The sequence below is a fragment of the Ciconia boyciana genome, chromosome 10 (genome assembly GCF_034638445.1).
Source record: "Ciconia boyciana chromosome 10, ASM3463844v1, whole genome shotgun sequence".
NCBI lineage: Eukaryota > Metazoa > Chordata > Aves > Ciconiiformes > Ciconiidae > Ciconia > Ciconia boyciana.
The window spans coordinates 12763565-12782663 of record NC_132943.1 but is presented as its reverse complement, the minus strand read 5'-3'; the positions used below and the strand labels follow the sequence as shown (position 1 = coordinate 12782663).

The following is a 19099-nucleotide window of genomic DNA, read 5'->3' as shown; positions in this document are numbered from 1 at the left end:
CTCCAGCTCCCTTCATCTGCTTCCGTACTTCAGGACCACGACTAACCTTTCACAGCCTCAGAATGTGCCACTTAACGTGACTCTACCTGAGTATCAGAGATACCAAAACCAGTTCCTTGGTATTGAAACACAGGTCTTGAAGGGTGACAACTTTGTCTGTCTACATGCAGTATTTGGAAGTCTAGTGCACTTTTTGGTAAAAAGGAATTCAACTTAGAATACATCATTTAAATATTGAGATTTTTTTCATCTCGTGCATTTTGGATATTGCTGGGGAGGTGGAAGATAGAAACTTCTGGTTTTCCTCAGTTGGAGGCTTGCTCCTGCAGTCCTTATTTGCATGAATAAAGCCAGTATCACCAGAGCCTGGTGTGCAGATGAGCAACCAACTGTGCAAACATCCAGCACAATACAAAAACCTTGCAGTTCTATGACTTTTTCAAAATGAAGTTTAATGATTACATACTTATTGAAACAAATGTTTTCTTAAGACACAAAAATGTTGACTTTTTAAAAAAATTACTGATTAAGAAAATAATTATGGAAGTTAAGCACTTCAAAAGACTTTAAAGGGAATAAATATCTTCCTTGGGAATAATCCTCTCAGAAATAATCTAGCAAACCCTACAAAATAATGATGATGTTGATCTGGATGAACTAGTGGCCAAAGGTTGAATGAGAAAGGATGGGGTAAAATGAGAGAAGATTAAAAGAAAAAGATAGAAAGTGTGAGATGCTATAAACAGTGGTTACACTGGATGTGGACTGATAAAATCCTGTCCCATTTTGCTGGTTAAAACTGCTAATGGGCATTATCACTTTCTCCTTAAGAAAGGCAAAGCCGCCAAACCAGCCAAAAAATACAGCCACTTTCTCAGCAATAAAAACATCCAAATGCTGGGGAAAACTGCTGTTGACTTTGATCAAAGCCTTACTGTGGTAGACTATATCAGTTATCCCTCCTGATACTCAATGATACTCAAATTATAATTCCTAGGAAAATCACTGAGCAGACAGAAATAGCCACAGTCTGCCATAAACATGCATTTAGTTCTTGGAGAGAGGGACTTCTCTGACTGCTGTGGTTTTACTTTTAGAGAGGGAAAATGGGGTAGTCTAATCTGATCAAGACACTTAAATATCAGTTCACTATTTGGAAGAGTGCAAGTTCCATTGACCAATGAATTCCCTGAAAAAACTTTTGTAATTCCTTTTAGTTCAGACATGATGGAAAATCCATCTCCCTGCCCAACTTAAACATATTAGAAGATATATAAATAGAATTTTTAGGTATGAGGGAAAAGACTGGGAGAGAGGAAGGGAGATGGATACCAAGGGTTTGCCGCTGCATTCAGCATGAGAATGCCCAGGCAGAAGAAAAAGAGACTGCCAGAACATAGGTTATCTTTATTCATTTTGGCAACACTTAAAACACCATTCCACTAGGAGTCATCATTATACAGTACATCTCTTGTTAAAACACAAATATCAGAGACCAGATGTCCTTAACCTCTGGAATGAGTTATTGCCCTGCTTAGTTGTCACGTTTTACTCACCTCATTTTCTGGCAGAATAAAAGGGACTATTTAAACAAGCATGAATTTATAGTGTAGATATCAGGAACTGAATCACAGAGAGGTTAAATGATTTGTCCAAGATTAGAAAGAGAGGTTGTAGCAAAGATGAGAACTGAATCTAGATCTCCTGGTGCCCGAACAGCAGCACCCCTCTTCCCTGTGCTAGTCCTGCCCCAGCCTCCTCAGAGCTCCAAGTGCAAATTCAACGCTCACACCATTCACGATAACAGAACCCTTGTACAATACTACAGCAGCCACCAGAGAGCTGGTTGCGTAGCACACATGGATTGTATGATTTTAGTCAAACAGCAGTGATAGCCATCTTCTTTTCACTACAACTTATTATCCATGCAGACCTTGTAGGGAATGATGCTACCTCTGTCCTCTTCAAAATCTGTACAGAAGAATATTCAGCTGTATGTCTTGTTTTCCTCCTATATAATCATCATTGCATCATCTCAAGATGCAGATAGAAGAACTTGGATAAGTAACAGCTGACTTATCCTAAATCCAAACAGAACAGAGCAGTTGCTGATAGCAAGAGGAAAATACTTTGAAGAAAAAGCTGAGCCAGTAGTCTATCACCTTACAGAGGCATCTGTTTGGGTTTGTCAAAGTAGTGCAGATTCTCTGACATCTGCTATGCACACAGCTAAATGTGGATGGTATGTGTTTGCTTTTTTTTTTTTAAAAAAGAAAATGCTAGCTTGCTCTAATGCTCTGCACTGAATTTTACATTGAAGGAGGAAAGAATGCTTATGCTTCAGTCTTTGCAGAGCACAGTAGCCTGCTTCCCATGCAGGACATGAAAATGCAGTCTCTCTTTGCTGACTTTCAACACACTTCTGTTTCCAAATGAAACTCTGGGCATGATTTATCAGTTGCCTAGGCCACAGTTACCTTAGTGACCTCTCTTTCCATGACTCACCTAGATAACTGCAATCCATTTGGCCAGCATAGTTTACAGAAGCAAGGCTTAGGTACGTGAGCACTGGAGAGAAAACGTTCAGGGCCAAGGGGACATCAGCGGTAAAGAAAATGCTACATGGCTTTAGTCTAATATCTGTCAGCCTTGAGAATACTTCTACTTTCCTAACAAATTTTTCCCAGTAGGCAAAGACGAAAACCTGCAACCCTGGCTGGACTCCCTTGAGCCAGAAAGCAGCACATTTTTGTTTGAAGTCTACCATGTGCTGCTGCTTGCAGATCTGCTCAATGTATAAATACTGGGGTAGTAGCTGCTATGGGAGATCATAAACAAGAATGTAAGCCTAATCTTTGCTCTTTCTTAATATGACAGATGTATATGTACCATTTTACCACGCTTAAAAATTATTTGATATCGGACTGGATGGTATTCTACAGCTCTGCACATTCAGAGAATTCGCAGATGGTCTCTCCATGTGTCTGTTTTGTTTCTCAACAGTTTATTCTATGAGGATTTTAAAGGTTACCCTTTATTCATCTATCTGTATTGAAAGCTAGGATATTTTGCCAAGCTACATTCCCTTCTGGAATATGAAATCTCTACCAGCACAATTAATTGCTTCCAATAAAAACATCCAGTGAGTTGAGGAGCGGTGTGGAAGTCAAGCACAATTCTCTATTTTGTCCTTCTGTTTTAGTGTTTAGTATACCATTAATGTCCTTGAGCTGCCCATCTTCAATATTTCATTTGCATGTCGTGCAGTTTTTTACACACACAAATGTACTTCATACTTAGGCTTATATTATGAGGGCTTTACATAGGCTTCCTTGGACCACAATTTTGTTCTTCCTGTTCTGGACCAAACCATAGCCACAAGCCAATATGTGAACTAGAAGGAAGGGAGTGCATCCAAAAATACCCTGCTCCTTGTGAACATTTCTATAGGGGAAGCAATTAATTTAAAATATTGAGCTCTAACTGCAGTTTCACTATTATATGCAACAACAGAAAACATGTATATATTCTCCACCATAAGATATCTTAACTATATGAAACTAGAGGTACTCCAAGTCTTGACTAACTTACAGCATGCATATAGCACCAAAATCAAGACTTAGCTACACTTTATGATATTCTAAATTGTCACAGTCAAATTAACTGTATCCACACAGTCCTGTTGGACTTGGTCAGAATTCTACAAACTCCACCTCCTTTGTAGCAGATAGTACTTACACCTCTTTTACTAGGATGCATGATCACCTCATTTGCCTAATAGTGTGACTGCAGAGGCTAACAAGATAGTTGGAGGTTGGACAGTTAAATGCTAAGGGGGACTCAAGCACAAAGCTCCCTACGTAATCTCTTTAGGAATATCAGTAGGGTTGCCCCGAGCTGGCTCCCAAAGCCTAGTGGCAGGCAAAGGAGATGGACAAGCAGCTAATTTGGCCTCAAGCCTGCCTCAGGGACTGTTCTGCACAGCAGCACAGAGACTGCATGAAGTCACTGACACTAGTGGCACAGAGGAGACAGCAGCAGCAACTCATACATGCCATACACCATGCATAGGGGAGTAAGAGGGGAGTGGAGGTGATGTGAAGGAGGGCTCTACTGCTTTCCTCCCTTTGTGTTCCAGCAAACTAGGCACAGATTAAAAAAAACCCTACTTCCCAACAGCGGGAGACATAAATTTCCACTACCCCAGAGCAAGGAGGTCAGATTCCAGTTTATTCTTTGTGGCATGCGTTCCTTAGGGCAGATGGTAAGGTCATGAGCTGGCCTCACATGAAATGTATAAGCCACATTTAAGACCATACCAGGATTGAAATGTGCACATCTTATTTACTGCCAAATTGAATTCAGCTGCACTCCTTCCTCAGACAAATTCTCAGGAATATTTTGGTAAACAGGTTTTGATATACAGCCTGGAGTAACCTTTAATTAATTTGTATTTCTACACTCTGAGAAGCATAAAGCATAAGCCTGCTCAGCCTTTAAATCATTGCTATTTATAAGCCAAATTTGACTTGAGGTCCTTGCCTTTTTCTCAGTGGTGTGTAACCCAGAATTCCTCCTGATAAGGAAAGGGACTTTCTCTCTTTCTGCAGAGGCGGCGAACCCACAGCTTATACAGGACACCCACATAACATGAAACCGTGCTATCCAGAGCTCACTGCCTTCTCCACATGGCTCAGTTTACAGAGTCCGCAGAACACAAGCACCATTCCAGGAGACCAAAAAAGGCAGCAATCTCCTTATCTAACTCTAAGTGCAGGGAAATGGAAATTGTTCTGCTACTTGATGCGAGGGTCAGGCTGAGCCAAAGCAAGGCGATAGGGCTTGCTGCACACTAAGAGCTTGCAGGGCTCTGGCGGGCTCTTGAGCAGCAATGCTGTTCCAGTAGAAAGCCTCTGAAAACTGAGAGCAGCATAACCACAGCCTCTGAAAAAAGTTATTTTTCTTTCACAAACAGAGACAGCACTGAAGCAATGCCTCTGAAGTAGTTTTCTTTATCTGTTCTCAAAATTGGTTTGGTTTCTTTCTAAATCCAGTTATCATATTACTGTATAATACTATTATTAGATATTGTGATATTTGTCTGCCAGATAAAGAACAGACAGAAAGAAACAATTTAATTCCATTCCACAAGCTGTTTAGCCAGAGAAGGTATTTAATATGCTGCAAAAGCCAATTGAACACTGTCCATGCCGACAGCACTGGCAAAGCCTTCATTTGAAATTCATCAGCAGGAGAAAAGCGAAACCATAAAAGGTCATAAATGAACTCTGCATTATTGCTGACAGGGCTTGGGGTCATGGCAGACCTCTCTGCTTTGCTCGGAAAACTATGCCCTGCAGCTTTTTTTCCAAGGGAGAGGAGTGCTATAAGTAGAGATATTATTACCCCCTAACACCCTGTAACAACCATTAGCACCCTTCTGGATGTTAGTGTACCATAGGTTTAGCATAAAATTAAAGTAGAAAAGAATGCCTGCCTTCTCCCGCAAAACAACACAAGAGAAGCTGAAATGAATGGAAATTTTCTCCTAACAAAACAGCCTCCCCAGCAGAGCCAAGGACCACATGGACAAGGTTAGTTAGCTCAGGGGACCAGAGTTTGAAATTCACCCCTTCCCTGTAATACACATTGCGGACTGCTGCTAGCCTCTTCAAAGTGTGATCCCTCACCATATTGCCCCTCCAAACAACTCTGACATAAAACTAAGTTATTTAAAAACTGCCCTTTTGAGACCTGCAGATAAAGTAGCTCACAAATACTGGAGGCCCAGAGCACTGCTTCGTGCTGCTGTTCCCACTTTGCCAGTTGGGGTAACTGAGGCATAAAAGAGTAAAATGATCTTGCCCAGGGACACATAGGAGAATGGAGCTGGGAATGAAACCAGAGCTCACCACTCCCACGCAAATGCCCTCAGCACAAGAACATCTCCTTCTGCCACAGGCCTAATGGAACAAACAAATATATAATGCATTCTCAGGAGCCCTTCTTCTAAACCATCTGCTCCTGTGCCTGAGTCAACAAGCTATTGGGATTACTCATGTGCTACATGTTGGGCATTTGGTTTGACAACTGATTGAATTAGAGCTCTGATACCTGTCCTCTGAAAGGCAGAATAAATTTTAGGACTTTACCCAGTAAGACTATCAGCAGATTCCAAGTCTCCACCAGGGTGAGTTTGGATTCTAGGAACCCCATGTTCGTGTGCAGGAGTCACGATGAATCGTTTCTTAGTAACTAAGACATTCCTAGCATTTAACAGCAGATAAAATACAGGAATTCTGTTGTGAGAAATACTGTCATGATACTTCCCTTTCTTCATCAGAAGAAATGTGAAGGTATCAGGAAAAATAACTAAGCAGAGAGTTCTACTGGAATTTATCCTAACAGAAATGACATTGAAACTAGATAGCCCTTCAAGAAATAAATCTGGATCAGTGTACCAGCACTGATGCGTAGGGCAACGTAGGCTGTTTTTCCTCTGTACATTGTTACCTTGCTGTGAAAATTTAGGTTTGATACAGCTGCAGAGTTTTGCCACCAAGCATTAATGGGAAGGCTGACAGTGGAGGTTACAACACTGTGGAACTACAACAGCAGCAAGAACAGCAACGTAAGACATCTCTTCCTTAACTAGCAGTTTAGTTGCTCTATCCGTAACACTGGTGACAAAAATCCTCCAGCAATCCAGAGGAATTTAAAAGGCTAAAGGTTAGAGACCAAGTCCACCCACATATTCTTAGGAAATTCACTGCATTCTCGACCCTAACTGTAAAAAGGGAATCACATGGATACTGCAAGATATAATCTGATGCTTCTCAAAAGATGACGTTTCAGAAGCATTCACATTAGCATTTCTGAGCTGCAGTACTCTCTGTAGAAGTGTGGATGGTTGTTCTGTTTCACTGTCTGCTTACAGGTGTCTGCACTTGCTTTTCCAGAGAGAGAACGCAGTTTCTGGCCACTGCTGGATCCACTCAGTCCGAGCGGCTAGCACTGAGCCAGACTTCTCAGGAACTCACAAAAATTGCTGATAGTGCCACTGTGAACTGTTGGTTATGCTACCACATTTCCTTCTAATAGAGTTTCAGGGCAAAGAACTAATGCTAATATAGCATGCATATATGTCACTTGTTGAACCAGGGCCAAGCCCTTCATATAAGCAATTAATAATCCTACCATTAGATTCAATTACTGTTGGAGTTAGTGATGATCAGATCTTGTTCTCAAGCTAAACTTGTATTTTCTCATTTTTGCTGGGAAAGACTCTGCTCATACAGATTCTGCTAAAGGCACAGAGGTAACAGTTTCCTCACAGAAAGTAACTTCTCCATCCCAACTCAAGTATGCAATCCTAACCTCATGCAGAGGAGCAGGTATTACTTAGTGAATTCATGTTATACTACTTGCATGCCTGCGTGCAACATGCTTATATGTAAGTGTCCTTAAGTACTTGGTTTATCACTGTCCAACAGTACATGAGGACACAGTACACAGTGCGTGCACAAATGCTTAGAGTAATAAAAACACTGTAACAATTATCTTTAGGCCTCTCAGGGTATAGTGATATTGCTCTTATTCTTCTGCATATATCTATCATATAGCTCACTAATCACCATGATAATTCTTCTTTTATACAATACCACAGCAGGAACAATACAAATCTAGAGGATTTATAAAAGACAAACAAAGTTGATCAAAATCAGCCCCCATGTGTTTTTACTTCTGTATTAAAAAAAGATGTCACTAATATCCAAAGTATTCACCAAACACTGATCATCAGAAAATCCCCGTATACTAGGCATGTACAGTTCGCCCAAAATCATGAAGGAAGCTTGTGGCATAGCTGCAGAACAGATTACTTCTCTAATGCCAAATTCTCCTTGTTGAATACTCTGTTATTCTTTTGACTCTCTGTCATAGTATCCAGCTTTAGTCAGTATGAAAACCAAGTTCCTTTTTCAAAAGTGGTTACAGATTGGGGTATTCCTGTCACATAGCTAAAATGTTCAGAACCAGATATTTGATAAATTTACCCATATACATCTAATAAGTGGCAAGAAAGGAATGAATATTCCTTATTGCAATTATCCAATATTGCTATCACTGTAGAGTGAGGGCTCTACTTTGCCTAAATCAGTTCTGTCTTACACTAAGCTCATCACTGGCCCATTTAATATAGCTTTGGCAACAGAAGTCCACTTTAATCTGACACAGTGTCTGCTGTAAATCATTAGCTCAGTCCCACAACAAGCCATTTTGGTTTTGGAGCAGAAACATGTTGCAAAATCTGCCTAGAGAGATCACTCAGCTAATGAAATTGCTTATTTAAGAGAACTAATCATAACAATAGAGAAGAGCTCACATGGACATTTTGGGACCAGTCAACCCTTTAAGAGAAGACATTGCTTAACTTGGATGTCTTACTTCTACTGCTGGTCTCCCAGTAATATTAGTGCTTATACAGACAAAGTTACACAATGAATCAATGTGAAACTCAAGACTCAATCCTTGTGGCTCAGTGCTGTGTACTCATCACCACACTGCACTGCCTATCAATTAACAAGTGTCCTCTAACTTGACTACATATCTGTGCATCTGCTGGGTGGACTGCAAACAGCTCACACTGGAGGCTGAGTGTAACGGACGTTTTGTCCATTGATATCCATTAAAATCGCAAAGGAAAAAAAACCCTTAGAATAAAGTTGGGTTTCTTTCAAGAGCATCTTTTCCCATGGCCCAAACTGCATCGAATAGTATACTATTCAAACTCTTTAAGTGCCAGAACCCCTGCTCAGTTCAGTTAAGCTTGCAGTCGAAGTCTGAGCTTGACTGTGAGCAGTTAAATTTAGGACTTTAGGAGCCAAAATCAAAGGAATGGAGGGTAGATTTTTTTCCCCTAAAGTAATTATTAAAAATCATTTATAATAATCATACCCAGCTATAGTTTACAGTCTAGGACTCAGGGTTTAAATCATAGCAGGATTATTTCTGATTTGAATCCTGGCAGATAAGCTCAGTCCTTTGTCCTCTGGTTGGAGGTAAGTCAATAATATTATTTTTTGTGAAGAAAGGTCTTTGACAACCGAAAGCATAAAACCAAGATCTTAAATATCCTCAGGAAGGTCTTTAGACCTTCTGCTCAAAGCAGGATCATCTATAAGGTCAGACCAGATTGTTCAGATGCTTATCCAGTTTGAACTTGAATACCTCCAAGCATGGAGACTGCACAACTTTTTGGGCAACCTGCTCCCTGGCATGTCTTACAGTCCAAATTTAATTTGGGAAATGCTTATTGGAGTCTTTCATATGAGAAGCTTGCCCATCAGCATGAAAACTTTGCAAGCCCTGTAGCTGTAAGGAGTAATAATAAAACACATACTTCTTTATTTCCTTATTTATTTCATTTTATATTTTAACAAATGCCTTTGATATGCTAAAATTCAGAACAGACAAGCCTGTTACCTACCTCTTTGAGAAACATAGCTCTAGGTTGGCTCAGACCCACTCCTCCAAAGAGCAGGTGTTCTTTATTTGTAGTTTCCCTCAATACATACAAGACTCAGTTGTGTACTGTGGTCAGTCAGCAGTGTTTTGAGCACACAGTATACACATAGATGTGCCTTTTATCACTAAACTCACAGGGAGGCAGCCCACACAGAGTTTAGAGCCTTATTATAAATAGCTGAGGCAAACAGAGCTGATCTTTAGCACCAGGGCTTACTCAACAAACGCTTGTTATGAATGTGGGGTCAGGGCAGGGAGGGCAAGTTTCTTCCCAGTACTTTGGATGGAGCAGAGAGAATGGACAAGTGGGAATTTAGGACTAAAGATGAGCTTTGGTAGACTAAGAGGTATCATATTTTGCATATTTAAAGAAGAATATTTTCCTTGTTTTGACTGGAGTAGGCTTTGGAGAAAAGTACCTTCCAACTTGCATGAACATTTAACACCTTTGAAGGTGCAAACAGGGTGAAGGATTCTATCTCAGTAGTGAGCTTCTAACCCGCTCCCTAGAAGGAAGACATTTTTGCTCCCTTTTCCCACATTTTTGAGTACCCAGATGGAAGAATCTGGCCTTAAAATGCATGTGTAGCAAACTGGGAATCTTGAAGCTTTGTCATCCCTTTGGCAGTGCTGACATCAGCAAGATGTCTCACTGAAGAGCTTGGCAATTTTACAAGAGGCAATTTTTTCTTTTCAGTTGGAAACAGATAGCTTGTCATCAGCCAAAATGCATGGCAAACTCCAGCACATTGTAAGGATTCTTCACCCAACTGTCCCAAAAGCATCTCTGGGAATCCCACTGTTCTCTGGCACGTTTCTTATGGAAGAGCAAAGCAGGAGGCTGAGATGTAGCTTTATAAGGTTATAGAATTCAAAGACTTTCAAACCAATTAACTCCAAAGGATATAAAACAGTGACTTATATAATAATGAGTCAAGGCTCACACAGTGACAAGGTTGTAGGAACTGTCGGCCTAGTTCAGCTAAAAAAAAATCCATCTTGCCCAATAACCCGCTACAGTTAGCAGCCTGCAGCAGTTGCCTAGGAAAGAGTGAAAAAAAGAGAAATGTAAAGAGCCATTGATCTCCTGCCATTCTTCTAGCTGCTAATCAGCTGTGCTGGGGCTTTGGAGCCAAAAGCTGTACGCAGAACAGTATATGAGGATTATTTGAGGACCAGTTTTTCATGTTGTTTATTTTTAATCTAGCTATACTTCTGACCTGCACAACCCACTGTTGGAAGGGGTAGTACAATTTACCTATGCATCATGTGAAAAATAGTTATTTTATTTTCTTCTGTTCTTGAATTCTCTGGCATGTTGCTGGAATCGACTTGATATTTATACTCATTAATTCTTTTAACTGTTGACTGCAACGTAAGCCACAGATTAGATGAAAGAAATTCCTTTAAATAACCAGGAGGCCTCTATTGACAATATGTACAGCAGTATGCAGCTGAGGGACATTCACTCTTTAGCAGCGGATATTGTACTTGAAAGTGTGATTCTACTCATTAAACTTCGTATGTTATTCACTGGATTGCTGGAATGAATTTCCAGTCCAACTTGGGTTAATGGTATTTTGCCATTGATTTCATTGGAGTCAGATTTTCATCCTTCGCCTTATACCCACATTTCTTTACCTGCTCACTAGCCCACATATCTGTTAGGACAGCAGAGCCAATGCAGTTATGAGTGTGTGATCAGGATGCAGCCTTGCTGGTTGAACGAGAATTCGTCCAAATGCCTGGACAAGCCCTGCCCTCCCCCGCCTTCTGTCAAAACCCCTCTGCAGGCCATAGGTAACAGAGCCTAGAAACAGACCCATCCCGCAGACTAATGTTTTAACCAAATCACCCTCTTTGCTTGTAGAACTTCCCCAGATTTCCCTGGAAGCCATTTGCTGTGTGTCCACACCAAGGTGGGTTCATTAGCCCTTTCAGAGCTAGATGTCACAGCTCTAGGTTTTGTCTGACACTCAAGCTAGCTGGTCTAGATCTAGGCTGCAGTTTTATCTGCAAACATACTGAAACTGTCTACTAGTCTACAACTATCTGCAGCTGTCCACAGCTTGCTACAACAAACTTGATGGCCTGAATGTGTCATCTGACAAGGCTGTTTGAAGCTCTAAAATACATGTGTGTAAAAGCCCATATACGAAGGGCTCCATATTCAAGACAGACTGCCTTTATTCACTACTTTCTGTCACTATAAAACAGTAGACAATGGTAGGAATTTCAATTAAAAGGATAAAATCTCCCTCCCCCAAGCAACAGGATGTTTTCAAATTTACAGTCTCATTGAAACCATCTCAATCCTTCCTGAACTAACAGTTTTAAAATTTGCAGTCTACCAAACATCTGGATGCTGCAAACATTAAACGGGAAAAAGAAGTGGTATCTCACAAAAAATGGAGATATGAGCTGTTTTTTTTTTTTTTTTTTTTTAGTCTGAGCTATTTTGTACCTCCATCTGTAATTAGTAATTTTTCAACATAAAACACAGTATAGCCCTACTGAACTTGCTTATAGTCCTTATTACAATGTCACTGTCCAGTCCAGATATTTTTTAAAGTACTAGTTTTTCATTTCAGTCTTCTTAACTTAACTGATTTTTTTTTTTTTTTTTGCATATCATCATATATAAAGCAAATGTAGAGTGATGTCTGAAGAATAGGTATATAACTAAAACATTATTATGGACTTACCAACAACTGTGAGGTTGACTTGTGCTTGTCTGCTGCCAAGTTTGTTCTCTACAACTAGGGTGTAACATCCACAGTGTTCCTGCTTTGTTGATGATATTGTTAGCTTGCTGCTGTTTTCAGCATTCTCAATTTTAATATATTCATTTTCTTCAATCTGCCAAATTCAAAAGGAAAAAAAAAAAGATTTTATGGGATAAATTTCTTCATATCTGAAAGAGCTCAAATTACAATACAAGGTTATCATATTGAGCGTTCTCTGCAGATAACTCTATTACAGCAGTGAATATGTGCAGCTGATAAAGCGTGTAATCAACACAAAACATCTAGAAATGCAGTGGAACATCATAATGGCTCCAGTCCTGCAAAGGCAACAGGGAGCATTGGTCTTGCTGGGACTCCACTAAGGAACAGGAATTTCACTTTCTAACTCCTCTTTGACAAGCTGAAAGTGCAAACTGTGTAATTGGCAAAAGAACAAAGTTTGGTCTCGCATATCTCACAGAGACCACAGTGGAACAAGGGTTTAGCTCTAAATACCCTAATTCATTTGCCATTCCCCTTTAGAGGCCCAGTGTGCAAATCATCCATAGCTGCGACTTTTACCCTCTTGTCTTAACCAGCCTCATTCTGTACTTCCACATAAACCAGGGTAACAGTTTCTTGGGTTTGAACAATTGAAGATGCTGTTGCCTGAAATGGAGATGTAAAGCTACAGCTGTGCAGAGAGACATACAAAGAGCAGATTCAGCTTTCCTATAGCATTTTTATTTTCTGGAGAGGCAAAAATCAAAATCTCAGCTGAATACCATAGGCATATTATGAACTAGTTTTTAATTGAAACAAAGCTATCATAGCATAAATGGCCAAGGAGACCTAGATTTTAATCAGTAGTAGCTTGAGACATGACAAATCATTTAAAAACCTTATAATGCTATGCTGCAATTACAGAAGCTGTACACTGTGTTCTTATGAAACAGACAACAAAATGTCAATGCCCTTCTTCCTCCCACCACTTCCTTCTTAGATAAGTGATTTTTCCAACTCATTCTCAGGATTTCATTAAAAATGAAGGCTATTTAGTTTGCCTTATCTTGTCTCATATATTCAGAGAATAAGAGATTCCAAGGCTAAGAGCAGGACTTTCCCTGCTTTTTCCTCAACTGAGATAGAACACGTGCATTGCTATATGCCCAAAGGTAACCTGAGAAAGATGCTCCTACAGTAACTCGAATAGAAAGTTAGCAAATGGGATTATGTAGGATTACAGTTTAAATTATACTGAAAGTTGTTCCCCCCTGCCCCCACACTTTATTCTTCTGAGATTCTATGCTGGCTTATACGTTTTGCTTCATTAGAATTAGTCAAAGGGTAATAGTAATAAAAAAATCAGTCTAGTAGAACTAGATCTGCATTATGCAGGGAAAGCCCTGAAAGTATGCAGAGAAAGCCCTGAAAATATGCAGAGAAAGCCCTGAAAGGATGCTCAGTGGCTTGCAGTGGTTGTGGGGACAGGAAGCTGGATCCCTGTGTTCCCAAAAGAAAGTCACTGGTCGTAGTTAAGAAGCTCCAACAATTGGCAATGTTAAATGATGGACTTTGTTCCTCAACTAATGAAGAGGCTTTCAAAGGCTTTCCCCTTTTTAGTTGAGCACAGTTCCAGCATCCCTCCACTAGACTGCCATCATGTACAACAGTATGGGTCACAACTTTGTGACATGGCCTTTCTTCAAGCAAAATATATTTGTCCAGAATATACCTGTGAGAGGCCACTGTGGCTCTCTTGAACCTGAGGGAATGTGAGGAAGGAACATGGAGAGGACAAGTCCCTCCTGCATGCTGTGGCATGCAGTGGCAGGGCTGAAATCACAACTCACCACTTACTGGATCTGCTTGAATAACTACCACAAACAGCCCCCAGGAAAATTGTAAGAACACTTGGGTGATTTTCACTTTTAGGACTGGGAATGGAACGGAGTTGAAATCAACCACATTTATAGAAGAGGAAGAAATCCAAGAACAAAACAATGTGTGGTGAAGTATAAGTCAAAAAGAAAGCAAAATAATGGTGCAGCACAGTACGCAGTAACTGGCTCCCCATTTAATTTAATAAATGGAAGACTGCTGCCCTCACTTGTCCTCAATGTTTGTGCCTAAAGTGTTTATTAATTTTTCTGAAGTTTTTTTTTTCTTTTCTATCTCATTCACCTGCCATAATGAACCATTTAAAAATTTGTATGTCATTTTAAGGTATGATTTTGCAAACTTTTAGATTGTCTCACAGTGAATAACTAAAGAAGAAAGTACAAAGATAGTAAAAATAACATTTTACAAAGGAAAAAAGGTGTAGAATCACAGATTATGGATCTGATATGAGTATTATGAGCTGCTGGTTTCTGTTATCACATAGATTTTGTACATAAAAGTGGCCTTGAAATCTATGTAAATAGGATTGTTGTATTCAACAATGAACTCAGAATTCTGCACAAACCAGAAACTCACTTTTGAGGGGTATATTTTACCCATGTGTTAAGACAGAGCCCAGCAAAACAGGACACTGAATGTCACGGGAACTTCTGGGACCTATTTTTGTATAACTGAGTAGGCCCTTTTCTAACTCCAGTCTTGAAACTAAAGAATTTTAAGAAAATACAGGAGTTCAGGAAAAAAACATCCTTTCCCCTAAAGTAAGAGGTTATTTGGGGTTAGCAAAGATGGACTCTGGAATACCCTTTGCACTAGCAAACTGTTTTGAATTCTTTCAATTAAATGCTGACACATCTGGACTTAGAGTCTAAACTTCCTTGTAGGAGGAGATGTTTTTATTTATGTTCTATAGAGTGTCTAATGAGTTCAGAATGAAATAAATGGAAGAGCAGCTACAGTACATTTTTATATTTGCTCTATCCTAACATGGCACTTCACTTTCCAGTTTGTACTTGCATGTTGCGTTATTTGATTTAAAGTGGTTTTATTATTCGCTAAAGCAACTCTCTTTAGAAACTGCCCTTATGGACACATGTAATGTGGTTCAAGCAAATTAATTCAAGCAGAAGGAACTTTAAACCTAGGGGGTGAGGGCACTCACAGCAGCGTAATTGGTGTTGTGCCTTGCGCGGTGACATTTGTGTTGTAAGACATTTCACTCACACTTCTTATATGGCATTTTCCCCTCTGACATAACTTTAGACCAAGCATCAATGAAGAAGAGGTTATTTTTGAAGGAGAGAAACATTTCCTGTGACAGATACTTTTCAGATACCTATACCTTTCACATCACCTATCCTTTAATAACATGGTCTAAGGCTTTTCTCAAAGGAACAGTCATTTGTTATAGGAGGGGACAGGCAGCAACGGGTTTAAACTGTAGCAAGAAAGATTTGGGTTTGGCATTAGGAAAAAAATTCTAACAGTATGGATATTTAAGCACTGCAATAGGTTGCTAATGCAGGTTGTGAAATCTTCATCATTGGAATGTTTTCAGCTGAGGTGAAGAAAACATCTGGCAAGAATGACATGGACTTTGCCAGTTCCTGGGGAAGGGAGATGGACAAGATGGGTCATTGGAGGTCATTTCCAGCTCTACTTTTTCAATGATTGTTAAAACAGACCAGAAAACAATTTACCTGCTTACGGAATTTCATCCAGGTACAAGTTATGGGTGCTGTTCCTACCACCTTGGCAAACAGTTCCACTGATTCACCCGCACGGACTTTTCTGTCTTCTGGGAACTGAGTAATCTGAGGAGGAGCAGCTGATGGGAAAAAAAATATCTCTCTTTAGGTGACTATACTTTCTATTTTTCTTAAAATTCAAAACACATACATCTCTCAGCTCAACAGTTTCAGAGCAGCATTTGAAATCCAGATTAGCAGTTATCTGTTGCTTGCAATAAAACAGTTCTGTGGACATTGTTAATTCTACTGTAGTGAAGCAATAACAATCTACCCGTCAGGATTTTGCTCATGCAAGACCAAGGTACAGAAATCCAAAGACCAAAAGTGTTGAGACCTACCACCAATTCCAAATATACAGCTTATGAAATTTTGTGTTGAGTTTTTCAGAAAAACTTATTTTTTCTTTTGCACTTCATATTTTTGAAGAATGGCTCCAGCTAACCTCATATCAATTTGCGTGTGCTGAGGGGGTCTGCAAACCTGCTCCCTAATGTCATCAACAGCACTCAGAAAATTTAAGACTGAGCACCCGCCTATGAAGATTCTGGCTTCAGTGGCCAGGTAAACACCATGTGGGACATCTATTAGAGAAACAAGGAAAGAAATTGATGTCTTTCTCCATCACACTCAATTTTCCCGTGAGCAATAACAGATCCTTTTGTTTGTGTATTACAGTGCTTCTTTTAAATCTTGCACTCCCATTCATACTCCTCCATATCTGGATCAGGTATTTCTCCTCCTCTTCCCTCTCACTGCCTGAGTATCAATAGATGGCAGAACATCTCTTTTGCTAATAGTCAAAAGAGATGTTGTGACTCTCACAACCAAGAGTCAGCTACTTCCTGCCTCGGTTGTGATGCTGAGTGTGCCATCACAGCATGGACAACTCCAGGGTGAAACCTGTTCTGTTGCTTTACCTGAGCAGCACAGTAAAAAATATTTGGGGTGGGGGGGTGGTGGTGGTGTGTGTATGCGTGCAGATTTGAAGACACTTTGACAGAAACAATAAAAGGCATTCTCTAACATTAGAATGACCTCACTGCCAAATGTAACATTCCTGTCCAAAGCACAGGGCTACTGGGTGTGAAAAAAAGTGCTTTCTTTTTCTTTTCAACGTAGTTAAAACAAAGCGGATTTTTTTCCCCCTAGACTTGTTCTTTGAAAAGCGTTTTTGTTTTGAAATATCTGAAGGAAACTAGGCTGAGGCACACATCTGGCAAAGAAAATAGCGTGAACAGTTTAAAAGTCTGACAGACTTTTAAGACACTGAAAGCAGGTTCCTGTAAAGGAACATTCTGGGTACTTTAAATATAGATAGCTTTGCCTAGGAGAGTGCAAACACATGAACAGGTTACCATATTGGCAGTTATGAGGAAATGGAGAGTCTATCAACTTCTCTGTGGTAGCTACTCATGCAGAGGTGGCATTCTGTGATACACAGAGATAAAGATCTCTTTCACTGAAGGATAAGGTGTGTTGTTATAGCACTACTGCTGACTTTTGGTAGGATCTTGCTATAGTTTATTCGATAGTAACTTTTTTGCATGCTCATAATTTAAGTCTTAGCGCAATGCAACCTTATGAAAGAGTTTGAAAAATGGACTTTGCTTTCCAGTTTTCTCCTCATAGAACTTCATACTCGCTGCTTAATCACATATACAAACAAATTTACTAGGCAAACAGCTGTACTTAGAAATGTGGTGTCTGTTCTTTAAAACTGTATCGGTTTATTATTTATTCCTACAGGATGGCACATGCAACAATTTACCTGCTTTTGGAGGAGTCTTTGGAGCTGGTTTCTTCTTCACTGTTGCTTCACCTAGTTAAAAAAAGAAGTTAATTCAAAGGTGAGCTTTGGAAGGTACCAGCTTAACTGCAAAGTTCACATCCATAGCAATGCTTTGTTGGCAGTTGAAAATCTAATATGTTCTTTCAGCATATTAAACCCAAGAATTAAAAATACTTTTAAAAACACTTTTATTATCCTGAATGATCCTCAGAATGTTCACAGTTGAAGCTGGAACTTTTAAAAGAATCAAAGCAATCTGCTACACATCTCCCATACTCTGTTATGCTCCATTCCTTATAGCAGTTTCACTGGGGTGAAAACACCGGGCCAAGATCCATCTCATACTGAATTCTTACTCAGATTTCCAGCATAATCAATGCTGAATGAGGTCAGTTAAAACTAGGGTAGTCAACACCACGTAGTACTTCTTACACCATTTGTGAGCTAGCAAAGAAACAGTGATATACAGGCAGTAAACCCCAGTATCACCCCTCTGCCTCATCCTCTTCCCTAGGCAGGGACAACTTTTTGCTATATTCACAAAAGAAAGGGTCAAAACAGAATTTGAAACACGGGCACATAAATATTGGGAAGACAATGTTCTACAGATTGTGAATGGTAGGTAGAAAGAAAGTAGAGAAGACAGGTAGGTAGAAAATGACTACTAACTATTTTTCACAAAACAGGAACTGGGGGCCACCCCATTAAATTACCAGGCAGCAGGCATAAAAGAAAAAAAAGAAGTATTTTTAAATATAGCATGCATAAGCTAGGTTAAAAGACAAGTAATGTTTTGCAAGACAAAAACATAAACAGGTTCAAAAGGACAAATTCACAGGAGTTCGGTCTAGTGGTGGCCATTAAATGTAACAGTCTGGATGCCTTCAAACCACTGAATTCCAGAAGTGGAGGGGTTCATTCCTTTTAGAGCACTCTCTTTTCATCTGCTATCCTAAGCATCCTTGTCAGAGGATAGCCTCTGCTGTGAAAGGACGTTTCTTATTTTCTTATGCTCAAGTAGGCAGCTTGATTGAAGTAGTCTGGCTTTTAAGATGTTATTGCCTCCAACTGAGGCAGTATCTGCTAAGTGCTTTTGAATATCTGGCAGCATATACATAGGTGCCTAGTGATAGCCATAACAGTCTCAAAAGGTTTGACTTTTTTGGTTCATTGTTTACTTAAGTTATTTCAAAGTAGCAAGGCACTGAGCAGCAAAAAAAATTCCTCAAAAATCCACAAAACCAATAAAGAGAGTCTTTTATTTTAACTCCCTTTGCTACAGCGAACTACAAGCTGTGCATGATGCCCAGGGAACACACCACCTGATGCTCCATGAATAAGGAGCCATGAGTTGTGAACCCACCATGGGAGTCTAATGTTATAGCTCAAGCAACAGAGAGATGTGA

General features: G+C 39.8%; 1 protein-coding gene across 6 annotated transcripts in view; it reads right to left on the bottom strand.

The window, feature by feature from the left end:
• The window catches only part of MYLK (myosin light chain kinase), a 225871-nt gene that overhangs the window by 32661 nt on the left and 174111 nt on the right, over window positions 1-19099 (bottom strand). For all 6 annotated transcript variants that reach the window (XM_072873959.1, XM_072873957.1, XM_072873955.1 and 3 more), the window contains 3 exons: window positions 17673-17723; window positions 15854-15981; window positions 12231-12384 (listed from right to left, as the gene is read on the bottom strand). In XM_072873959.1, coding sequence (XP_072730060.1) covers window positions 12231-12384; window positions 15854-15981; window positions 17673-17723 — 333 coding nt within the window. The remainder of the gene's footprint in view (window positions 1-12230; window positions 12385-15853; window positions 15982-17672; window positions 17724-19099) is intronic.